This window comes from Eptatretus burgeri, chromosome 3, assembly GCF_056783735.1.
Source record: "Eptatretus burgeri isolate ZD-2024b chromosome 3, Ebu_testis_v1, whole genome shotgun sequence".
Lineage (NCBI taxonomy): Eukaryota > Metazoa > Chordata > Myxini > Myxiniformes > Myxinidae > Eptatretus > Eptatretus burgeri.
The window spans coordinates 112715834-112742387 of NC_140963.1; the positions used below are offsets into that span (position 1 = coordinate 112715834).

At 44.0% G+C, this 26554-nt stretch overlaps 1 protein-coding gene across 9 annotated transcripts in view; it reads right to left on the minus strand.

Moving 5' to 3' along the window:
* Positions 1 to 26554, minus strand: part of LOC147030752 (uncharacterized) — a 227503-nt gene that overhangs the window by 134796 nt on the left and 66153 nt on the right. For all 9 annotated transcript variants that reach the window (XM_085875120.1, XM_085875123.1, XM_085875124.1 and 6 more), the window contains one exon: positions 16019 to 16135. In XM_085875120.1, coding sequence (XP_085731246.1) covers positions 16019 to 16135 — 117 coding nt within the window. The remainder of the gene's footprint in view (positions 1 to 16018; positions 16136 to 26554) is intronic.

The following is a 26554-nucleotide window of genomic DNA, read 5'->3' on the forward strand; positions in this document are numbered from 1 at the left end:
ACAGCTTGATGGAATACTGCTTTCCCCTCTGGCTTGGCTCCCCTGCTTGACACTGTGCAAACCAGTCTTCAAGATCATTGAAATAGAGTCCATGGGCCTGTCACTTTCCCATCGCAGAGAGGTCGGTGGTCTCTCTGTCTTCTACCGCCTTCTGTCTGGTATTGCACCCTCTGCTCTTTCTGTACTTTGCCCCCTCCCCCCCCCAAGTTTATGCTGGGCACACACCATCTACTATCAACCCCCTTCTGGTGAAACTGCCTAAATCTAGGATAACTGCTCACCTCCACTTCCTGGAGTTCCTCTTTTTTCCCACCTGTGGATCAAACTTCCACATTCTCATCAACCTCAATATTCCCTCAAGGACTTCAACAGAGCTGTTCACCACTATCTCAGATCATCCCCAATCTAAAACTATGATCTTTTCTACCCTTGATAACCCACCCCAAGTCATTCTCCTTCCAAATTTCAATTTTTCCCTCCTGATGTATCCATCTTGTCCTTTGCTGCACACCATTCCTCCCCACACCGATTGTTTGTCCAAGTCTCCCTCTATACTGGCCATCAACTCCCCCCTCTTTCTGTTGCCACATTCCCCTCTCTGCTGCTCCTTTCGGCATGTTGCGTCCTGATCCATTCAGTGTACTAGTTCTTCCACGAGCCTCCATTATGTATACAAAAAAGAAAAACATGTCCTTCCATCCTGCAAAATCTCAGTCTCACCCCACCGCTCCAGAAAGATCATCAAATGTACTCTACTGTTTCCTTGGTCATCTACTGAGTTCAATCTCTCGAGCATCTCGGCCTCACCATCAGCCATGACTTTTCCTGGGCCAATCACATGGCATCGCTGGTCCACAAAGCTTGCCGCAGATTTGGCATCCTACATCAATCAAAGTCTTTCCTTGGAAAATCAGAGGCTCATTATCTACAATGCCTTTGTAAAATCCCAATGGAATACTGCTCTCCACTCTGGGCTGGTGCTCCAGCATCACATCTATCTCTCCTCGATTCTGTAGAATATAAAGCTCTGAAAATTCTTGGAATTTCCAATGATAAGACCTAAGCACAAAGTCTGTTGCTCTCATATCACAGGCAGGTAAATAGTCTGTTTATTTGGGGGGTTTTTAACCACCTCTTCTCCAATATTGTTCCCTCTGCTCTCTGTCCTGGTTGGACTTCCTGGTTGAATTTCCAAAATCCAGGCTGACTTCATACCTCAACTCATTTATTATGAAATCCCATCTATGAAACCACCAATCCAGCGGCTGTTCTGTCTGACTATTCCCTCCAGGGCTTCAAGCCAGCAGTGCACTGCCATATTTGTCATCCCTGTGGTGAATTGAAGGTCGTGACGTGTGATCACATGTTGCCCGGCTCGAGCACAGAAGAGATAAAGCTGAGGCTCGGCTCGGTCGGGGGGATTGTCCCTGGGGCATTGTCGTTTTATGTCAGCGGCTCACTTGGTGCTCATTGAATGGTGAGAATACTGATTGATATATAATACTGATTTATTTTGCGGTGATTAGTTGCGCGTGTGTACCTTACTGCTTATGTACTCCTTGCTGCGTCTGTATTTCCTGGTGTGCCCGTAGAAGCGGCTTCAATCAAATGGAATAAAGCCTAAACTCTGAAGGTTCTTCTCTCGTCCTCATTTCAATTTATTCCATTTGGTTTTCTCGGCTCTCTCAACCAACGATGGACAAGATCTACAAACCAGAGAGGTTCGACGCAGACCCAAACGCGACTGACTCAGAAATGAAATGGTCGCATTGGTTCCGTTCCTTCTCACACTATCTGACCATCATCGAAGAGGGAGCTGACGAATTGGCCGCCCTCGTGAATCATGTCTCGCCCGGCGTATACAGGCTCTTCTCGGAGTGCGACACTTACGAAGCAGCGATCGACGTGCTGCAGGCGCTCTACGTGAAGCGCAAGAACGAGGTATACATACGACATCTTCTCAACACATGCAAGCAAGCAGCCGGGGAAACAATCGATCAGTTCCTGCAAGCTCTGAATCAGCTGGGAAAAGACTGCAGCTTCCGGGCCATAAGCGCCGAGGAACACCGAAAGGAAGCGACCCGGGAGGCATTTATCCAAGGACTTAGATCAGCCCACATACGGCAACACTTACTAGAGAAAGCGCAACCCACTCTTGAAAAGGTAGTCGATCAGGCTCGAGCGATGGATACGGCACAGCAGCAATCTGAGTCATTTGGGACACCGATGCTGCTAATGAACGCTGCTACGGTGGGAACTCAAGGAACCCCACTGACACAGACACAGCCAGACACAGGGGATGGAGAAACACCCGAGGAGCCGGATACCCAGGCCACGTCAAACTCCTCAGCAACTGCTCCGGTTGGTAAATGTTTCTTTTGTGGGTACAAAAGACACCCGCCACAAATGCCCTGCCAGAGATGCCACATGCATGAATTGTGACAAGAAAGGGCATTATGCCAGGGTATGTAAATCTACTCTAAGGAGAAATAAACCCACTTCTGCGGATCTCTACTCGCAAAAGAAACTAACTGCAGCCTCCCCGGGGAATCTATGCAAGGCTATCATCAACGTACGAATTAACGGGCATATGGCTGAGGCACTGATTGATACCGGTAGCTCTGAAAGTTTCGTCAACATCTCGCTAGTGAAGGGCAGGAAATGGAAAATCCATCCGACAGACAATACGGTATGCATGGCCGCCACATCACTACAGTCCCGCGTACGAGGGTACTGCAATGTTGAATTGGACTTAAAAGGGTACACGCATCGGGATGTAAGGGTACTGGTGCTTCCTGATTTGTGCGCAGACGTAATTCTGGGTCATAATGTCCTCAAGCAGCACACGAGCGTCGAAATACCCTTTGGAGGAAGCAAACCTCGTCCAATTTTAAATGCCTTGACTACCGCAGAGGTAACGTCCCCCCAGCTGTTTGCTAACTTGTCGCCGGCCTGCAAACCGATAGCGATCAAATCGCGGCGATATACCACTGCTGACATGAATTTCATCACTTCAGAAACCAAGCGATTACTGGAAGAAGGAATTATAGAACCGAGCGATTCGCCATGGCGCGCACAGGTGTTGGTGACCAGCAGCCAGAACCATAAAAAACGAATGGTTGTCGATTATTCCCAAACGGTCAATCGCTTCACCCAACTCGACGCCTACCCCCTGCCGCGCATAGACGAGATGGTCGAACGCGTGGCCAATTATAAGATATTCAGCACCATCGACTTGCGAAGTGCCTATCATCAAATTCCCATCCGAGAGGAAGACAAACCTTACACCGCATTCCAGGCAGGTAGGCGCCTCTTCCAATTCAGGAGGATACCATTCGGCGTCACGAATGGAGTAGCTTGCTTCCAACGGGTTATGGACGACATCATCTCAGATGAAAACCTCAAAGATACTTTTGTTTACGTGGACAATGTCACAGTGTGCGGTAGGGATCAGGGGGAACATGACATGAATCTGGACAGATTCTTGAGCATTGCTAGAAAATATAATCTGACTCTCAACTACGAGAAATGCGTATTCTCGGCAAGGTCAATTGACCTTCTCGGCTACACGATAGCCGATGGCACGATTAAGCCTGATCCTGAACGATTGCGCCCACTTCGTGAGCTACCCCCACCTCAGGACCTGCAGACAATGCGCCGGGTGATCGGCATGTTCGCTTACTATGCGAGATGGATTTCGCAATACTCCGAGAAAATACATCCCCTAGTGCATTGCAAAAACTTTCCACCAGATGCCGCTGTTGTAACAGCTTTCCACAACCTCAAAGACGATATCAGTAATTCCGTGGTATTATCGATCGATAGCTCGGTGCCCTTCGTGGTGGAGACAGATGCTTCAGATCACGCGATAGCTGCTACGCTTAATCAGTCTGGGCGACCTGTCGCGTTCTTCTCGAGAACTCTCTCTGGAAGCGAGCAGAGACACTCGGCAATAGAGAAGGAGGCGTACGCCATCGTCGAAGCGCTGCGTAAATGGAGACATTATTTACTGGGAAACCACTTCACGCTCGTTACGGACCAACGATCCATGGCATTCATGTTTGATGGGAAAAATAACGGGAAAATTAAGAATGAAAAAATTATGAGATGGCGGATAGACCTAGCCTGCTATAGTTACGACATTGTTTACCGGCCCGGGAGGGAAAACCCTGCTGCAGACACCTTCTCGCGGGTCTACTGCTCGGCGACAATCAATCGGGCTTTGCAAGACCTCCATGTGTCTCTGTGCCACCCGGGGGTAACCAGAATGGCACATTTCGTACGCAGACAGAACCTGCCCTATTCTATTGAAGATATTAAACAAATGAATGCTTCATGCCCTGTTTGTGCTGAACTAAAACCCAGATTCTATGGTGCGGCTTCTGGCAGACTAATCAAGGCCACTTCTCCCTTCAAGAGACTAAACAGTGACTTCAAAGGGCCCCTGCCGACCGAGACAGACAACAGATACATATTCACTGTTGTTGATGAGTATTCAAGGTTCCCTTTCGCATTACCGTGCTCGGATATGACCTCGGGCACTGTCGTGAAATGTCTGTCTGACCTCTTCGCTATGTTTGGGAAACCTTCGTACATACATTCAGACAGAGGGCCGTGTTTCATGTCGGCCGGGCTAAAACAATTCCTATTAGAGCACGGCATAGCAACTAGTCGAACGACGGGTTACAACCCACAGGGTAATGGGCAGGTGGAACGTTATAATGGAGTTATTTGGAAAGCCGTAACTCTGGCGTTGAAATCAAGAGGACTGGGCCCCGAGCGGTGGGAGGTTACCCTTCCCGACGCTCTGAATTCCATACGCTCTTTGCTCTGTACGTCCACCAATGCAACTCCTCACGAACGAATGTTTACTCACCAACGACGTTATGTTGACGGCCAATCGGTGCCCAACTGGCTAACCCATCCCGGAACAGTGTTCATGAAATGCCCGGTACGACAAAGCAAGTATGAACCCATGGTGGAAGAGGTCGAACTCATCGATACTAATCCAGAATACGCTCATGTCAGGCTCCCGGATGGCAGGGAGACCACTGTGTCGGTTCGTCATTTGGCTCCCTCAGGCACTCCTCCCGCAGGTACACCACCATCTGGCACACCTCCCTCTGACATCCCCTCCCCAGGTGTTCCCCCCCCCAGGGACTCCACCCGAGAAGGGTGACGACGGAGCTACCGCGTTCCACCCGAGAGCGATCGGGGAGTCATCTCCGGCACGAGTCGAGGCTCACCAAGAGGATCGGAAGCCTCCCTCAAGTGAAACCGCCATCTACTCCCGGAGAGGCCGACAAATAATACCCCCTCGCTGACTCAATCTGTAAAGGGGATTATCGGCATCCTCGATGCTCATGCTCCTATATGCTCGTTACATAATATGTCGATGCTCATTACCATGCTCCTACAACTCAAAATAATCCTCACTGCTTGGCATGTATGCTTCTGTAGCTTAGATAGTTCGCATTGCTTGAAATGTATACTCCTGTAGCGCTGAAGTAATCATGGTGCGTTAGCTGGGCCTCTAGTTACATTTTAAAGACGGGGAGAATGTGGTGAATTGAAGGTCGTGACGTGTGATCACATGTTGCCCGGCTCGAGCACAGAAGAGATAAAGCTGAGGCTCGGCTCGGTCGGGGGGATTGTCCCAGGGGCATTGTAGTTTTATGTCGGCGGCTCACTTGGTGCTCATTGAATGGTGAGAATACTGATTGATATATAATACTGATTTATTTTGCAGTGATTAGTTGCGCGTGTGTACCTTACTGCTTATGTACTCCTTGCTACGTCTGTATTTCCTGGTGTGCCCGTAGAAGCAGCTTCAATCAAATGGAATAAAGCCTAAACTCTGAAGGTTCTTCTCTCGTCCTCATTTCAATCCCCAAATCCGCATCAAGACCTTCATTCCCCACATTAACCTTTCCGAACACAACCCCCTTACTTGCTAGTTTCAGTGTTTCCTTCCCTCCCCCTTCTCCTATTTTACTGTTCGTTCATTCCCTTGATGTCTCTGCCTTGCTCGTTCATGAGCCTCGCTCCTGCAAAGAAAATAAAAAAATTAAACAGTACAGAAAAGCCAATCCGAGCCCAGGCCTTACTGGATGTTGATGTTCATAATGAAACAAGGATTCAGTTTTACCTTTGGGGTCATTGTGTAAAGGTTATGTGGGAGTAATGACAGAGCGTTTGAACGGAATAAAGTAGGGAGTTTAAAGAGAATCAGGATGCCACTCTTGAGGCCAAGAACAAATTGCATCAATTATTTGGAGACACTTTTTGTCTCTATCGAGTGCAGCCTGTGGCTGCTGGTTGCATCATTGGTTGGGACGCGGCTATGCCACTGATGCAGTGTCCCCCTTGCCAGTACACTGGTGCTCATTTTGCCGACCTTGGAAGGATGACAGGCTGAGTCAACCCCCTGGTGTATTTAATTCAGCGGCCAACGGGGCTTGAACTCAGGACCCCAGAATCCCAAGCCGCTACCCCAACCACTAAGCCAACACCAGGCTACTTTTTGTCTGTTTACATCACATGCATTTTTTTTTTCTTTCAAAGCATTCTGCTCTTTTGTTTGGAACATCTTTTTCAGCTTTCCACTTCTATTGATAATCATGAATATAATTACTATTTTATTAATACTGGTAGAACTGAAGGTGACTGGAGGTTATGTTTTCACCCCTGTCTGTTTGTCTGTTTGTCTCTGAGTCGGATATCTCAAAAAGTTTTGGACAGATTCAGACACAATTTGGTGGACAGGTTGCATGTGTGATAAGGATGAATCGATTCGATTTTGGTGATAATCCGAATCCAGATCTAGATACGAGAATTATTTAATTATAAGTGATTCTTCACTATTCTGAGATGGGGCTAAAAACCATATATAGCATGATATTCAAAAATAGTTGTGGACGGATTCGGCTGAATCTTGATGAATATGTTGGGTATGTGATAAACACGAATTGATTTTATTTTCGTGAAGATCCAGATCCAAGAATTTTAGAATTCTTTAAAATTGATTCTTCACTATTAGACCATGTGGAGGTACTCGCTATTACCTGCAGAAAATGATTTTCGTTGTGCAGATCACCAATCTGGATGAAATTTGACATACTCAAAGAATTTTAGACGCTGAGTCCAAATCCACTTGTTTCCACGTCGAGGATGTGACACAATTGGTCATTTTTGGCTATTAAAGATAAACCGAACATTAAAGCACGATTTTAACACAGAAATGAAGAATCAAGGACAGACTGATATGTAGGTCAAAGAAAACTCTTGTGAAGTCTTACAATGATACAATATGTTTATACAGAGCCCTATTCACTGTTATTAAAGATGTTTATAATTAAAGGTCGTAAACCGAAGCAGTTACATATTTTTACCGGCCGAAAACGTCTGGACCGACCAGACAGGCCTTCGAGTTGAGCAAGGCAACTTTTTGCTTAAAAGGCAGCCACACTGGCTATTAAAGATAGTTACATTGACTATTAAAGGCAGCCACACTGGCTATTAAAGATAGTTACATTGACTATTAAAGGCAGCCAGGCTGGCTATTAAAGATAGTTACATTGACTATTAAAGGCAGCCACACTGGCTATTAAAGATAGTTACATTGACTATTAAAGGCAGCCAGGCTGGCTATTAAAGATAGTTACATTGACTATTAAAGGCAGCCACACTAGCTATTAAAGGTAGTTACATTGACTATTAAAGGCAGCCACACTGGCTATTAAAGGTAGTTACATTGACTATTAAAGGCAGCCACACTGGCAATTAAAGATAGTTACATTGACTATTAAAGGCAGCCACACTAGCTATTAAAGGTAGTTACATTGACTATTAAAGGCAGCCACACTGGCTATTAAAGATAGTTACATTGACTATTAAAGGCAGCCACACTGGCTATTAAAGATAGTTACATTGACTATTAAAGGCAGCCACACTGGCTATTAAAGGTAGTTACATTGACTATTAAAGGCAGCCACACTGGCCATTAAAGATAGTTACATTGACTATTAAAGGCAGCCACACTAGCTATTAAAGATAGTTACATTGACTATTAAAGGCAGCCACACTAGCTATTAAAGGTAGTTACATTGACTATTAAAGGCAGCCACACTGGCTATTAAAGATAGTTACATTGACTATTAAAGGCAGCCACACTAGCTATTAAAGGTAGTTACATTGACTATTAAAGGCAGCCACACTGGCTATTAAAGATAGTTACATTGACTATTAAAGGCAGCCACACTGGCTATTAAAGATAGTTACATTGACTATTAAAGGCAGCCACACTAGCTATTAAAGGTAGTTACATTGACTATTAAAGGCAGCCACACTGGCTATTAAAGATAGTTACATTGACTATTAAAGGCAGCCACACTGGCTATTAAAGATAGTTACATTGACTATTAAAGGCAGCCACACTGGCTATTAAAGGTAGTTACATTGACTATTAAAGGCAGCCACACTGGCTATTAAAGATAGTTACATTGACTATTCAAGGCAGCCACACTGGCTATTAAAGATAGTTACATTGACTATTAAAGGCAGCCACACTGGCTATTAAAGATAGTTACATTGACTATTAAAGGCAGCCAGGCTGGCTATTAAAGATAGTTACATTGACTATTAAAGGCAGCCACACTAGCTATTAAAGGTAGTTACATTGACTATTAAAGGCAGCCACACTGGCTATTAAAGATAGTTACATTGACTATTAAAGGCAGCCACACTGGCTATTAAAGATAGTTACATTGACTATTAAAGGCAGCCACACTAGCTATTAAAGGTAGTTACATTGACTATTAAAGGCAGCCACACTAGCTATTAAAGGTAGTTACATTGACTATTAAAGGCAGCCACACTGGCTATTAAAGATAGTTACATTGACTATTAAAGGCAGCCACACTGGCTATTAAAGATAGTTACATTGACTATTAAAGGCAGCCAGGCTGGCTATTAAAGATAGTTACATTGACTATTAAAGGCAGCCACACTAGCTATTAAAGGTAGTTACATTGACTATTAAAGGCAGCCAGGCTGGCTATTAAAGATAGTTACATTGACTATTAAAGGCAGCCACACTAGCTATTAAAGGTAGTTACATTGACTATTAAAGGCAGCCACACTGGCTATTAAAGATAGTTACATTGACTATTAAAGGCAGCCACACTGGCTATTAAAGATAGTTACATTGACTATTAAAGGCAGCCAGGCTGGCTATTAAAGATAGTTACATTGACTATTAAAGGCAGCCACACTAGCTATTAAAGGTAGTTACATTGACTATTAAAGGCAGCCACACTGGCTATTAAAGGTAGTTACATTGACTATTAAAGGCAGCCACACTGGCAATTAAAGATAGTTACATTGACTATTAAAGGCAGCCACACTAGCTATTAAAGGTAGTTACATTGACTATTAAAGGCAGCCACACTAGCTATTAAAGGTAGTTACATTGACTATTAAAGGCAGCCACACTGGCTATTAAAGATAGTTACATTGACTATTAAAGGCAGCCACACTGGCTATTAAAGATAGTTACATTGACTATTAAAGGCAGCCAGGCTGGCTATTAAAGATAGTTACATTGACTATTAAAGGCAGCCACACTAGCTATTAAAGGTAGTTACATTGACTATTAAAGGCAGCCACACTGGCTATTAAAGATAGTTACATTGACTATTAAAGGCAGCCACACTGGCTATTAAAGATAGTTACATTGACTATTAAAGGCAGCCAGGCTGGCTATTAAAGATAGTTACATTGACTATTAAAGGCAGCCACACTAGCTATTAAAGGTAGTTACATTGACTATTAAAGGCAGCCACACTGGCTATTAAAGGTAGTTACATTGACTATTAAAGGCAGCCACACTGGCAATTAAAGATAGTTACATTGACTATTAAAGGCAGCCACACTAGCTATTAAAGGTAGTTACATTGACTATTAAAGGCAGCCACACTGGCTATTAAAGATAGTTACATTGACTATTAAAGGCAGCCACACTGGCTATTAAAGATAGTTACATTGACTATTAAAGGCAGCCACACTGGCTATTAAAGGTAGTTACATTGACTATTAAAGGCAGCCACACTGGCCATTAAAGATAGTTACATTGACTATTAAAGGCAGCCACACTAGCTATTAAAGATAGTTACATTGACTATTAAAGGCAGCCACACTAGCTATTAAAGGTAGTTACATTGACTATTAAAGGCAGCCACACTGGCTATTAAAGATAGTTACATTGACTATTAAAGGCAGCCACACTAGCTATTAAAGGTAGTTACATTGACTATTAAAGGCAGCCACACTGGCTATTAAAGATAGTTACATTGACTATTAAAGGCAGCCACACTGGCTATTAAAGATAGTTACATTGACTATTAAAGGCAGCCACACTAGCTATTAAAGGTAGTTACATTGACTATTAAAGGCAGCCACACTGGCTATTAAAGATAGTTACATTGACTATTAAAGGCAGCCACACTGGCTATTAAAGATAGTTACATTGACTATTAAAGGCAGCCACACTGGCTATTAAAGGTAGTTACATTGACTATTAAAGGCAGCCACACTGGCTATTAAAGATAGTTACATTGACTATTAAAGGCAGCCACACTGGCTATTAAAGATAGTTACATTGACTATTAAAGGCAGCCACACTAGCTATTAAAGGTAGTTACATTGACTATTAAAGGCAGCCACACTGGCTATTAAAGGTAGTTACATTGACTATTAAAGGCAGCCACACTGGCAATTAAAGATAGTTACATTGACTATTAAAGGCAGCCACACTAGCTATTAAAGGTAGTTACATTGACTATTAAAGGCAGCCACACTGGCTATTAAAGGTAGTTACATTGACTATTAAAGGCAGCCACACTGGCTATTAAAGATAGTTACATTGACTATTAAAGGCAGCCACACCAGCTATTAAAGGTAGTTACATTGACTATTAAAGGCAGCCACACTGGCTATTAAAGGTAGTTACATTGACTATTAAAGGCAGCCAGGCTGGCTATTAAAGGTAGTTACATTGACTATTAAAGGCAGCCACACTGGCTATTAAAGATAGTTACATTGACTATTAAAAGCAGCCAGACTGGCTATTAAAGGCAGTTACATTGACTATTAAAGGCAGCCATGCTGGCTATTAGAGGTAGTTACATTGACTATTAAAGGCAGCCACACTGGCTATTAAAGATAGTTACATTGACTATTAAAGGCAGCCACGCTGGCAATTAGAGGTAGTTACATTGACTATTAAAGGCAGCCACACTGGCTATGTGAGGTAGATACATTGACTATTAAAGGTATTTACATTGACTATTAAAGGTAGTTACATTGACTATTAAAGGTAGTTACATTGACTATTAAAGGTAGTTTCATTGACGATTGAAGGTAGTTACTTTGACTATTAAAGATAGTAACATTGACTATTAAAGACAGTTACATTGACTATTAAAAAGGTAGTTACATTGACTATTAAAGGTAGTTTCATTGACTATTAAAGACAGTTACATTGACTATTAAAGGTAGTTACATTGACTATTAAAGGTAGTTTCATTGACTATTAAAGGTAGTTACATTGACTATTAAAGATAGTTACATTGACTATTAAAGGTAGTTACATTGACTATTAAAGGTAGTTACATTGACTATTAAAGACAGTTACATTGACGATTGAAGGTAGTTACTTTGACTATTAAAGATAGTTACATTGACAATAAAAGGTAGTTACATTGACTATTAAAGACAGTTACATTGACTATTAAAGGTAGTTACATTAACTATTAAAGACAGTTACATTGACTATTAAAGGTAGTTACATTGACTATTAAAGGTAGTTACATTGACTTTTAAAGGTAGTTACTTTGACTATTAAAGATAGTAACATTGACTATTAAAGACAGTGACATTGACTATTAAAGGTAGTTACATTGACTATTAAAGGTAGTTTCATTGACTATTAAAGACAGTTACATTGACTATTAAAGGTAGTTTCATTGACTATTAAAGGTAGTTTCATTGACTATTAAAGGTAGTTACATTGACTATTAAAGACAGTTTCATTGGCTATGACAGATTAAATCAAAGACAAAGAGACTGCGCGACGCAGCCTGATGAAAATTAGAACCGCCACAAGAGGATTACTGTATGAGAACTCCAGTATTTCTTGCTCTGAAGCGGTTGCTGAACTCGGCTCTTGACTACTGCTATTACAAAACTCAAGTCCACTATTACATGCTAACCAATCTGAATACTACTGTGTAGTAGATCACCACAGCAAAAGCAGTGTGACACCCGCATTCACAGTTTGTCGTCGGAATCATCGTCAGTTCTGCTTTCATCATCCATAAGTTCCATTTCTGCACGAGTCTGTTCATCGTTGGCGCAGTTTTGACACCTACAGCAATCTGTGCAGGACAGTCCTTTTGACCGGCAAGAACACTGGTTGGTCTCACATTTCATCTTCTTGCAATTACATTTCGTCGCCTCTAACAGTTCCTTCGGCGCTGGTGGTTTGTTTAGCCAGTGAACAATCAGTGCTCCGTTGCGTTCCACCCATCCGTGAAATGTAGGAGAAGGGGCTTCTATAAACCTCTCAGTCGCGCGGTGGTGGATCGCAGACTGATAGTTCACTCTTTTGCAATGCAGCATCAGAGCGTCGCTTGTTGGCGGCAACTTCTGTTCTCCCAGCGACTGGCTGCAGAATAGCTTGTAGCAAGCCTCATCCACACTCTTCATGGTCGGCTGATTGTACATGGCGCAGACGAATTGTTCCAGGTTGTGAATGATATTCTGATCTCGTGTGAACTCCCGAAACAGGTGATGAGATGGGGACTCTTCATCATCAAGTCAAATGGCCTTGTTTTGCCCTTACCATGGAATGCACTGGTGGTATCACTTCCTGTGAAATTGTGCAAACCTATCAACGCATCGCAGACAGAACTTTCTAGGGCATTACTCAGCTTCCTAATGTCAATGACGATAATATCCAGACGATAATGTCGGGTCACAGTTTCAGTCTATGGTTGCGGAGTTTGGCTTTGTCTGTCTTAGCAATCGAACCATCACCAGATGCCGGTAGGAAAGATATGTTCGCCAGTGGGTATGCGAGCAGATCGTGGAGTGTTACATTGCATTTCTCGCCAATCAACAGCAGTCGTGTGAAAAGACGACGTTCATTCGCAATTTCAACCTTCGGCGTCTGCTGGTGGGGAGTCGCCGACTTGCCTCGCGCCTTCAAGAAAGTCGCCAATTTGGCCTTCGAAATCGGACTGAAGAATGAGACCTCACCCGAGAGAGGCCGATCACGCATGATTTGCACGACAGCATTCTCTCCCTTGACATACGTGTTCATCAAGTCCGCGGAAGTGGCTGGCGGTGCGATGACACCTGAACTAATATTGACAAGTTCAAGGTGAGCGGCGGAGAAAGGGTTAATCATTTGAAGTACTGTGTCCATCACTTCTACCACCGCTGCTTCGTTCTTTTTCGAGCTTGACACATCAAAATCCTTTCTCGTTCGGGGCTCGTTGTGGATACCCGCCATGGACTCACATTTCCTTGCGATTTCCGCACGTGCTGGTTGGAACAGGATCCACTTCTTCACAGCTGTGCTTTTCTGAGTGTAACCAATGATTCCTCCACTGGTCTTGCTGTCCCTATTTAAAGTCTGCCCTATGATCTGATCACACACAACACTACTAAATCCATAACGAGTATGCCGTTGGGCAGTCCATTTGCCATCCATGCACGCCCTGATAGGTGTCTGGGTGGGAGTGCTCTGGCCCGGCCATTTCCAGCCAGTAAACGGGTAAGTACCTTGCATAGTTTAGGTGATCGTACGCAAAGTACCAGGGCATTGACGCTCTCGTGATCGCAAGGTGTTTCGGCCAGTTCGAAGTACGAGTTGCCCATATAATCTCCACCATTTCCAAGTAGGAGCACCAGAATGTGAACGTTTTGCTCGCTGTACATTGCTGCTGTCTGAAGTCGCTGTAGCGTGTGAACATTTCCGAGACCTCTTCCGATGACAGTAACTGTTCGAACAACGGAGATGGAAACGTTTCCTGGAGATGCTCTATACACCTCTCGAATTGCACACGCGTCTCCTCTGCGAGGGAGTCCATGAAGGCCTGGAAGCATCGTCTTCCTAGCGCTTCGTAGACGAGCTTGTGACTGCACAGACTCCTGTTATAGTGGTGGCCGTTTATTACTGAATTTGCAGAACGCTGAGCGACAATACCAGACTCTATTATGAGGTCTAGCAGACCTGCGTCTCTGAATCTTTTGCCGATCATGCCTAGGAAGCTCATGAGTTGGTGGAATTCACCGAGACAAATTACCAACCTTTCTGTCAACTCCGGGTGCAACCAACGAATCTCCTGCGACTTACTGTAAATCGCAAGGTCGAAGACTAGAACTACTTATTCACGTTCCACTTTATCAGCCATATCGATGCTTTGGCGTAGGACCGTGTAAACGGTGTCCAGTTCCGTGGGTGATGCCTCGATCACGGGAAGGTAGATGATGGCTGACTTGGTCAACTTTTCGTCCCGACAAAGGAGGGTGTTGTACCCAGTTCATGTCAGCAACCGCCCGTCCGTTTTCTGGACTTGTTTTCATTGTGTAATAGAGCACATCCAGCGATAGCCCGTCCTCTTGTGACGGACTGATGTCAATGTCACAACTGTAAAAGGCTGTGGTCCCTAGCCTTTTCCCGCCACCATACTTGAGAATGGATGGCGTGTTACCAACTTATGACCACTGACGACGGCTAATTGGAGTCACTGGACGAGCGTGCTGAATCGGCTCAGAGGGTGCGTCTTGTATCATCAATCCATTGGTGTGGTGAGTGGTCCCATGACCAGTGAGGGTCTCCTCACTGAAATCGATGTGTCATTTTCCCTCAACTTTCCTCCATCCTGTGTTTCTGCCAGGGACAACTGATCACGTTGAGATTTTCCTTTGACACGGATGAATTTGTCTTTTTTCTGGCATATCACACAAATTCTTGGCAGTACACCAGCTGATTTGCCAGCCACCCTTTCTACAGAGGTTCTGAGGGATTTTCTACGTATTTTGTGGTATGAGTGCCCCTCTTCTTCGAGTCCGCCCACCACCTCACTGGCTCTAGCAGAAACTGCAGTAGTGCTGGCTTCCGATTTCCTTTTCCTGGCTTCAGCGCGTTTTATATGATCCTTGTTACAAAACGACGCATAGCAGAACCGATGACAGCCGGCATCCCGCAGGAGGATCAGTCATTGGCAGCAGTTTCATGATTTGATCAGCCAGCAAACGGCATTTGTTGATAGTTTCACTATCTGCGGCGTCGCACCAAGCCTTCGCACACTTGCATACCTTACGCCAGCTCTTATCCGTGAATTGCGTCACTTTCTCATCATCCTCCCTGCCCAAGTGTATGAAACAATGCATATTTGGTTGTTGAAATACCAAAAATCACTCGAAATCACACGACAACCATGGGCGCCGCCATCTTGATTTGTTGTTTCCTGGTCGTTTCCTCCGCGATTACAAGCATGCCACACCCACTTCACGGCGGTAATTTCAAATGGTAATAACTGTCGGTGTGTCAACTTGTGCATATGGAAACAAGTAGGAATTTCAATGGTGTGTTCTCATGAATGTACAGGGTGAATTTCGTTCAGATTGGTGATCTGCACAACGAAACTGAACGAACCCACCCACCTCCACATGACCTATATTGAAAGACAGGTCCAAAACAATATATCGCACGATATCTCAAAAAGGTGGTTCGATTTTGATTCAGGTCCAGATGCAGATCCAGCCTATCAGTGGGCGACAAAACGTAAAATGTTCAGCCTGGTGGAGGTGTGCGCTCTACCAAGTGCTGTTCTCGTTCTCGATGCAACATTGACATTGGCCAAAAATACTCAGACATAATGTTGTCGGAAAATGGTACAAATAATCCTCAAATTAGACACATGAAGGTAAGACAGTCATTCAGACTCACCTGGTTGTATAATGCACAAATGTGCATTGCTGTGTTCCCAGAAGCATTTTGTGCAGACATATCAACTCCATAGAAAAGTAAGTGCTCCAAGTGCCTGGCGTGTCCGTATCTGCACACCTGAGTACAGAGATTGAGAAAAAACAAACAAACAGGAATTGTGATGCAGAGGATAAAAGGTTTTATGCCTTTTGGCGAAAGTTTCAGTGATGTGCACACTTTTTTGTTTATGGACACATTTAAACTGTACCGAACTCGGTGACTATTCCAGCTTTGTTTAAAAGAAAACAAAATGACATGGCTTGGGATTATGAATTCATCATTAAGCATCAAGAGGACACACTCTGCTGCATCATCGATTTCGAAAGGTAGAATATGTAGTGTGTGTATCGTAAATATTGTGCACATTAGACTGGTTTTTACAACAGATGTTCATTGGAGGTTGTCATGTGTACAGTGGTATATGTTAAACAATGCGTGTACAGTTGGTATTGTTGTGCGTATAAAGAAATATTACATGTACATATCGATGTATGGATACATCGTCAGCAGAGGCAGCCATGTGTGCACTGGATGTTCAATGGGTGTTGTTGTACTGTACGTGCAGATGATAATATGTACTACTAATGTGTACTAAATGTTATGTATACTGCAGTAGACGTTGATGTATCTCCTTATACTGTTTTGAAAAAAAATTACAAACATTATACTGCATGGGTAGCCAACAAAACAAAAGTGAAACAACATTAATAACCCTAAATCACCATTTTTATTTCTCTCATACACTGGGAATGAAGGATCCAGGAAGAGCAGATAAACAGCAAGGGGTAAAGGGTCAACAGACACAAAGTGGGATGAAGGGGGATGAAGGGGGATGAATGAGGACATGAGCATGTGGATACACCACAGTATGAGAGGAGTTGCAGGTGAAAGGGGACAGGGTCTTAGCAGGTGAAGCACAGCTCAGAAGTGGAAATGAGAGAGGGACCATGAGGTGGCGGTGGGCAGCGGACTTGAAATTCTGGAGGGAAGAGCATGAGAAAACATTCAGAAAGACAGTTCCACATGTGAGAGAAAAGGAAGATGAATGGATGGAGGTAACTTGAGGCTAGATTAAGCGAGGGCATCAAGCTAAGGGATGCCGGTACAACATGTACAACCTTGAGCGGACAATGTTTAGGCAGATAAGGGAGAGGACAGGAGGAGCAACACCAATATAGAGCAGACTAACAAAACTGCAATGCCACCAACTTGCCTGCGGTGAGCAAGAAACGTACCAGGAAACTCGGCCTCCTGTCATGAGATGCCAATGACACACGACTTAAGAAACCATGGCCTCAAGAGGGGGACAGGGGAAAGTTGGGAAGCACCAGCACCAATCCAAAGGGGAGAGCCATATTTCATTCCACTTTAGATGAAGGCTTTTAACATTATTACAAGTCGAGGATGGCTGAGGAAGGGCTTGACCCTACATAGAACTCTAAGACAGGCAAGTTTGGAGATTTGATCTGCCAAGAAAGGTTTTGGCCTTCTACAAAAGAGACACTGACAACAGGACAAGACAGGCCATCAATATATTTTTCAATATAAAATGTATATAATTAACATGAATAAGTATTTTCTGACAAATTATACATACATTTTGTTGAGTAGATTAAAAAAAAAAACTTGGCATTTCTTTGATTAATTATTGTATCTTGTTCATATAACATTTTGAACAATCCTCATACCTCTCACAGAGGCTCGCCATAGAAACCAAGTGGGGGATTTGCTATCCAGTCCAATTATATATCGAAGGACAAATGAGAAAATCCATCTTTTGTGTGTTAAAAGCGATATTCCAGGGATATGACCAGTATATAGTATATGTTATGTGTATTGGACAATAACAGACCTCTGGTAACTTGTACATGTTGCTGCGTTTGAGCCTGGGGAGTAACTGCTGAAATCTATCCGTCCGGGTTCTTCCCGACATTTTTGTTCTTTGTTCCTTCCATACCGCTTTCTAATTTTTGCACAGTTCTCTTTATTTATTCCAATTCTTGCTTTTTCTTCTCTTTCATCTCTTTTACCGTCTATTTCTCTAAGGAAAAGTGATTTGTTGCAGAATTTTTTTCTGTAAGGCTCACTTGGCTGCACCAGGATGAGTTTGGGGGTTGTGGAGTCGCGGCTGAAACCCGAATCCTATCCACGTTCCTCGTGATGACTCCATTGGGCTCTTTCTTGGTCTTCTGTTTCATTGTATGTGTATTACATGCTATGTGGATACGGGTGCTGCATGTGTTCCGTTCAATTGGCCGTCTCCCTACCGGTCGGTATGTGCCGTTAGCCTTTGTATATCTATTTTCTGCAAATAGTTGCTTTATAATAAGGAATACAATGTGGTAAATGTGATGTGGACAGTCTTACAATTGGTACTGAAATACTTTATCGATGGTTTGTGAGTGAATTGTGGTGACCCGGTCCCACCCAATTATACAGTTACAGAGATTTTCAAATTGTACCGAACTACTGCATGGATTTAACAATTCTGTTTTCTCTTTTGTCTCTTGAAGTGTGTCACTGCCCTTTTTCTTGGACAATAAATATTGCCTGGGTATATTTCTTGATATAAAAACAATGCAGAAAGGACTATTTAAGTGTATGCATCATGTACTGTGCTTGTGCCAAGTTTGAACAACATCGATAAATGCATGTCCGAGAAATGGTTGAGGACGTATTCAACATCAGTTTTTTTTTTTACAACTGAAATGGCCTCCAGTCGGTCATTTTTTTATTGCATTGCGAAACAAAATGATGTGCATATGTATACCATCATGTGTTGTCTTTGTGCCAAGTAAGAATAAAATCGGTCCATACATGTCCGAGATACGGTTGCGGATACACGCACGCACGCAAGAACACGAAAATCGAGACCAAATCCATAAGTACCCATTTCAGACTAAGTCCAACCGGGGCGAATAAAAGAATGCAAAAAAGATTGGCGGACTGGGGGAAGGAGCGAAGATAGCAAGAGGAAGTGGGGCAGTCAGGAAAGCCATCACAAAAATATAGTATTGGGCACTGAAGAAGGGGGATATGGTGGGCTGAAGACTATTTTATTTTTATCATAACAACAGGGTAGCCAGAAAAATACGCAAGCGTTAAGGATAGGAGGGATGAGAGCAAAGACGTTTAACAATTTAAAAAAAAATCAAGGTTCATTCACTCAGTTTTACCAACTTGGTTATCCCTAATTCATGTAAATCGAATTTATCAAAGTCAAGATGAGTGCAAGTGGTTCCAAATTGCACACAATTCTGCACTGTGAAATTGATGAAAGTTTTGTGAGAGTTCAACATTGGCCTGGAGCAACATTTACTTTTAATGGAGCGCGATGAAGTTATAATGATGCACGATGAGTTGTGTGCAAAATAACTGACTCACTACCAGAGGAAAACGAGCTTCCTGCGAGTTATCGAAGGTTACATATTAGTGTACGCATGATAATTTATCGAAAAGAGACGAAAGGGAGATTTTTAAATTGAGGAATCAAATTCAGGAGTTTTTTTTCTTTTTTTAAAGGAAGCTTGCAGGTAACAGGAGCAGTGAAAAATTAAATTGCATCATTCTTCTTGACAGCACTGTCATTATACAAGATGGCCAAATTGGTATTACGATTTTCCTTCAAATGTCTGGTTCTACGTTTGATCCTTCGCAGAATTGAACCCAACTGGAAACGACCGTTCTGTGCAGTGATATTGAGTCGCTATCATAATTCATAATAGTTTATAATGGGCGTAAGCCTGGAACTTCGAACACACTTTTCTCCGAACATATTCTGTTCATACTTCCGAAATCTTCACATGTTCCATGTATTTACGCAGGTGATAGCGGATTTTAAAAAATCGAATATAGATAGAATTTTCAGAGGGAATCGATGACGTCACAATCAGCAGCGTTTGGCGGCAACCCTACGGCCGGGTCCCAGACTACGTGCTTCACTTAACCAAGTCCATGAGTTCAGGACGCTTGTTCAACTCAGCATTTACAACTTTTATCCTGCCATGTTGTTAATCTGTTGATGGAGGTAATATAGAAACGATGAATATGTCAAATTGTTCTTGTGGCTCATCCAGCACGAGGTGTCAAGGCCAACAATCTAAAGCGACCGGTCTCAAACGCCACCATGGTCACCCAGACACGTCACCAATATGAACTGAGCTGTTGAATGCGGCGCAAAACATCCAAAGAAACTACCGTAACCGAGTATTGTGATCCGTCCTGTCCCCCATACCCGTCGTAGACGGGTATCTGCTGGTACATATAATTAACGGTTTTTGAGATCGTTTTTTTGGAAAGGATGTTAAACTGGCTTGTCCTCCTTGAAAGATGAGCTGTCAGGAGAGAGGAGAGGATGTTAAGCTGGCTATCCTTACCTCACCGCTTTGTTGCTTCTCGCTCTCCTTCATTTTCCTCTCCTCTATCCTGTGCTCCTTTTTGTCTTTTCTCACCTCTTTGCATCTTTTGCATCACTCGTTTAATTTAAATTACTATTTGTTTTATGAACAGTTACAGATAATGTTTAAAAAAAAAAGGCAACAGTGTGGCCAAGGAACAGCCCATGTGTAAGATACCATCAAACACATTTGATAGCCTGACAACATGAAAGTGTGTTATTTATTTATTTATTTATTTTAATTGTTTGAATGTACGTGAGATATTCGAGTGATAGAGAATATCATGTCTGGTGTTGGCTTTGTGATTAGGATGGCTAGCCTGGGATCTTAGGATCCTGAGTTTGAGCCCTGTTGGCTGATGAATTAACACCAGGTGGGGTTGACTCAGCCTGTCATCCTTCTGAGGGTGGTGAAACGAGTACCAGTGTACTGGTAGAGGGGCACAGCATCGGTGGCATAGTCTTGCCCCAACAAAGTGATAGCTACCTGGCAGCCAAGCTGTCATATGCAAGAAGGAAAAGAAGAAAAAATCATTTTAAAAAATTGATGGGAAGTCAGAGGGTTGAAATTGATGAAGGCAAATGCTGCACAAGCACACACAGTGTAGCACACTCCCACCTGACTACTTGTTCCAGCCACCTGTCCATCTTTTCTCACTTCCACTTCGTTGTTTATCTTTTTTTTTTTTTCCTTAATGGCTTAAAGCTGTCCTTGCTTTCACAACTCTTTATGACAAACTGTTTCATATACTAACTGTTCTGAGTTTAAAAAAAAAAAAAACATTCTGTCATCTGGATTCTTTCCCACTTTTTATTAATCTTTAAGCTGTTTTCCCCAAGTCTGTTCTTCACAATTTTCGTATCTTCACTGGATTTACCCAGTCAGTACCATTTAATAATGTTAAAAAATCGTGACTACATCCCCATGCAATGTTCTCTTGTCCTGTTCAAACAGCTGCTTTTTCATTTCTTAATGTTCTCTCGAAACTAAGATCTCTCAGCTTTGTAAACATCCTCGTTGCTCCAAGATGCACCATATCTGATGCAGCTTCAATAAAGTGAGCAGAACTAACTTGTTAGTCGAGACGAAGCTTAACCAGACTCTTCATACAATACTAGACTTCTTTACATTGAGAAGGCACAAGAAGAACCACTCCTGTCGAATGAGACTGACGAGGCAGTTTTCCCCTTGGCTCAGGGGCACAATCCTGGACAGGTCGCCACTCCGACGTAGGACACCCGAATGACTCGTTCTTCCCAATAAGGTGGCACTCAATTTTGCGGACCTCAGAGGGATGACAGGCTGAATCATCCCACCTGGTGTTATTTAACGGTACGACAGGGGTTCACGCTCCGGACCATAAGATCTTAAGCCACACACCATATCTGTTAAGCCAACACCAGGCTACGATGGACATTGACTTTAACCGAGGACATTACAGGGATCTTTAGGATGGAAAGCAGAGAATTTGAAGGAGGTGGGTTTGGGGTGGATTCTCAGGGGTAGAAAAGATCATGATTTTGGATGGGGGGAGAGAAGAGATGGTGGTCTTGAAACTTGGAGGGAAGAGTGGGATTGAAGAGAGTGTTCCAAAGGCGGGATAAAAGAGGAATGAAAGAGTGAAGGTGAGCAGTGATTTGTGATTTTGGTAGTTTTAAGGAAGGGGGTTGCTGGCAGACCTTGAGCACCCTGCGGAAATATGGGGGCGACATATCTCAGACAGAGCAGGGGGGCGAGGCCAGAGAGGAGATGGGAGAAGACAGAAGGACCACCGACCTGCCTGTAGTGAGAGAGTGAGAGACAAAGACAGCCTCATCGCAGGAGATACGAATGATCCGAAATGCCTTGGTTTCCACAGCGTGAAGCCGAGAAAGGTGAGAGGTGAGAGCACCAGCCCAGAGGGGAGAGCAGTACCCCATCAGACAAAAGCTTTGTAAGTGGTCAGGAACTCAGGTGTGCCAAGAAAAAAAACTGCACGACGGAAGATGCCCAGTTGGTGACTGGCTTTGGATGCCAGCTTGGAAATGTGGCTTTCCGAGGAAAGATCATGGCAGCATGGAAGATAGCGAGACCCAGAAACTTGAATTAAAGGACTTCTTCCAGAGGAATGTTGAGAAAGTAAATGGGGGGGGGGTCCAGATGGTCCTTTCGGAGAGACATAGTGAGAGTGTAAGATTTGTCCGGATTGAAAGACATGTTCCACGTGTTGGACCAGTTTGTGATTTTATCCAGATCTGCAGTGAGCGAAGAAGCTGCTGCTTGCCGGTCTGAGGGATGACCGATGGTACGGTTGAGGGTGGAGTCATCAGCAAAGAGAAAAAGAGGATTTTCCGGAGAGTCAGAGAGATCATTGATGAAAACCAGAAAAAGAACAGGGCCCAGAACGCTACCTTGAGGAACTCCAGCCTGGACAGGAAGAGGGGATGAGAGAACTCTGTTAAGGGCCACAAGTTGGCTGCGACAGGAGAGGAAGTCTGTGAGCTATGAGTGGAGATGTCCTGGCATACCACAGGAAGAGAGTTTGGTGAGCAGGGCAGGGTGCCACACCGTATCGAAAGTTCACTATATGTCTAGGGATATCGCTCTGATCTCATGTCTGGCATTGAGTTCCTCCATTCATTGTTGGGAGAACAGAAGCAGCATATCCAGGGTAGAGTGACCTGGTCTGAAACCAAATTGATGATTGGAAATCAAGCCATTGGAGAAGAGGAAGGATTTCATATCTGAGGCGATGATGGATTCCATAACCTTGCTGATGATTGGGAGAAGGCTGATTGGTCTGTGGTTACAGGGATCAGTTTTTGCACCTTTTTTATGCAGGGTGGTAATGTTTGCTGATTTCCAAAAAAAAAAAATGTTGGTCAAAAGGTCATCATAAGCCAAATTACTAAAATTGTCAATTTTCATCCAATTGATGAGAAATTTGAAGAGCATTTACAAATCAGGTCACTGAATTAAACCACTTATTAATTTCTAGGGCAACAGAGGCTAAAAGTCTACATTGGTCAAAAGGTCAACTTGGGCCAAATTTCTAAAATTGATCGACAGGGCCAAAAACCATATATACTGTATATGTATATATATATATATATATATATATATATATATATATATATATATATATATATATATATATATATATATATATTTTGTTATGGTTGTGGAAATTCGCAAACCACCATTCAGGTCCCGTAGGTGAGATATCTCTGTAAGTACATGTGTAGTTCGCCAAAACCCGTTGTATAGAGGGAATTTATGTGATCCATCCGGGCTGTGATGCTTTGAGTTAGCCATTTTTTTCTGTTCTATCGATTATTTCAAACAAACAGCATCTCAACAACCACGCCACCTCCACCATCAACGCTACCACATCTTCGCCACTCGCCATTCAGTAGGCCCTGTGCGGTTACGATCTCCGGGAACAAACAAAAGCCAACAACTCTGCTCGGGGGTTTTCCCGCCTGTTTTTCCCGTCGAGGTTCTCCGGTGTGGAGGAGGGGTGATGCAGGGGTCAAAGGTGAGAAAGGGTGGGGGCCTCTTTTTGGGGGAATAATTCCCTGGCTCTGAGCCAAGACTGGCTCCCCCGGCCCCCGCACGGCGCGGGGTGGAGGGAAAGCGAGAGGTCACGCCCCCCTTCGAGAGGCTTCTCCAAGAAGCTCGAAGGGAGGCGGGGCCGAAAACGGGGCAGAGCGAAGGGCGAAGCCCCGCGCTACAAAAGGCGGACAGGACAGACCTTGAGGGTTGTTGGGTTGGTTGGTCAAGAGTCATTGGTCGAGAGGGGTTGGTCGAGAGTTGGAGTGAGGGTTGGTCTTCATGGTCGTCTTCTGGTCCGAGTCGCGAGCTTGATGTTCCTGCCTTGCTTCTCCGATCCGTGCGCGAGCGCGGAAAACAGCGCCGAACAAACCCCGTCCGTTTCCCCAACACCCCGTCCGAACCGTCGAACGGACCACACGAGCGACACGCGGCACGAGCTCGCAGAGCACGCCGGAGGGGCTCGGAGTTGCGGTCACAGAAGGAGGACTCGACGCGATCAGGGAAGTCGCACTTCCATTTTCTTTTGGGGTTTGGTGTAAACGTGTGTGTGTGGCGCCAGTCTCGTGAAGTAAAACTGTTAAGTGTTGCCGTGTGCTCGCGTAGTCGGTTGTATCTCCGCGTCATTGTTTCTTTTGTTGCATTTGATATATGTGTATTCTGTTTGGCTGTATATGTGTGCTCTCCGTGTGCCGCGGAATAAATGTGCATTATGTTGAACTGTTTTCCCGTTTCGCTTCGTCTTTTCTTTAATTGAATCTCCATCTTGCTTCGCGTAACGGGTTCGTCGTGGGCTTAATACGCCCGATAATTAATCGGAACCGTCGAGGCCGACGATAACACCGCTCGGTTATCCCGATAGCACGGAACAGATCGCTTAAGCAGCCCGTGTCCGGAGTCGACCTGCGGCGAGGTGCGATCGCCCGGTCTACCATCCGCGTGGGTAATTAGGTAGGTCGAGTTTGGCGAACAACCCTATCCCACGCGGGTGGCCGATTGGCACGATCGTGGTGAGACCGAAAGGCCCACCCATGACTAGCTCCCGGCGTTAGTCCGAGAGGGTCACGACAGAATTGTCCGTCCGGTGGGCGACGTGCCGTGATTCGAGTCACGTGGCCGTTCGCACGCCGGCGGGCGCGAATTTGCAACAATATATATCATTATATCTCAAAATGTTGTGGATGCGTTATGACAAAACGAGGTGGATGAGGTGGATGAGTTGGTTTGGTGACAAGAACAAGCGGATTGGATTTAGTTTCAATCCTTCCACTTTCATAAGAACTTTCAATCCAGCCGATGAGGGGGAAACAAAACATCAACTGTTCAACCTGGCAGAGGTCAGCCCTCTACAGAGTGCAGTTCTGCTTTGTTTTGTTTTGCCAAGTGTCGCTCTATGAGTGATTTTTCATTTGTTAATTCGGATTTCAGCAATTATGTTGGTCGGTGGTGTGTGTCATTCTGTGTGTCTGTCTGTTGGGTCGCTGAAATAAGTGACCCTTATTGTCAGTAATTCTATCTGTTTGTTTGGATGTTTGTTCGTTTGTCATCAGCATAATTGGTAGTAAACGTGGGTGGATTTTGACCAAACTCGGGTGGTAGGTACATCTTATGACCTCGTGCTTTGGAAATTGTGATGGATGCTAGGGACACTTCAGTTCCCGAGCAACAACCGAAAAACCTTCAAAATCGGTACCGTTCACGCGAAATCAATTCCGAAACCCATTATCACACGTAGGGTTATGAAATTTGTCAGGAATGATCGACAGGTGATGCTCTATCAAATTTATTGCGATTTTTGTGATATATGGAATACTTTACCCGCAGCGCCCCTACAATTAGGGAATGCGCGGAAATTGGTGAAAATTGAAGGCCCTCTCGTGACCAGGTGAGTGCATCGATACGAATGAAACTTTCCAGGTTCATGGTACTCAATGAGTACTACAACTTTGCCTCAGGACATATTGACCGATTTCACTTAGGTCAGGGATCAAAGGTCAATTTGTACAAAAATCGATAATATGCGAGAGCTGGAGGTGCCTTCCTGCCAAATGCTACTCCTCCTCGGGTTATGGTCGGATGGTCATGAAAATTCACACTAATCGTCTGGAATACATTGTGCACAAACGATCGAGCCGGACTTTCGATTTAGATCTTTGTTCACCCACAGCACCCCCTTGAACTTTGGGGATTTCTGATTTCAAACCGCATTTTCGGTACTTTTCATTCAAATGGATACCGAGTAATTATCAGTAGATGGAACTGGATGAGATTTGAGATGCATAATCTTAAGGTGATTCCCTGTCTGCTATATGACATCCATTTTGCTCTATATCTTATAGTGTCCATGCTCGGCGACCCATCGCCACCTCCCGGCTTGTCTGTCTGGCTGTTTGTGTGTTTGTTTACCCTGTAGCAGCCACACCGTTTCAGCGATCATGACCAAACTGGGTACACACGTCAGCCATGGTCCAACTTAGACACTTGTCGTTTTGGGTGAATCTCGGTCAAAGGTCAAGGTCACCGAAAAACCGAAATTCTTATTTTCGCAATAACGCCCGCAAACATGGTC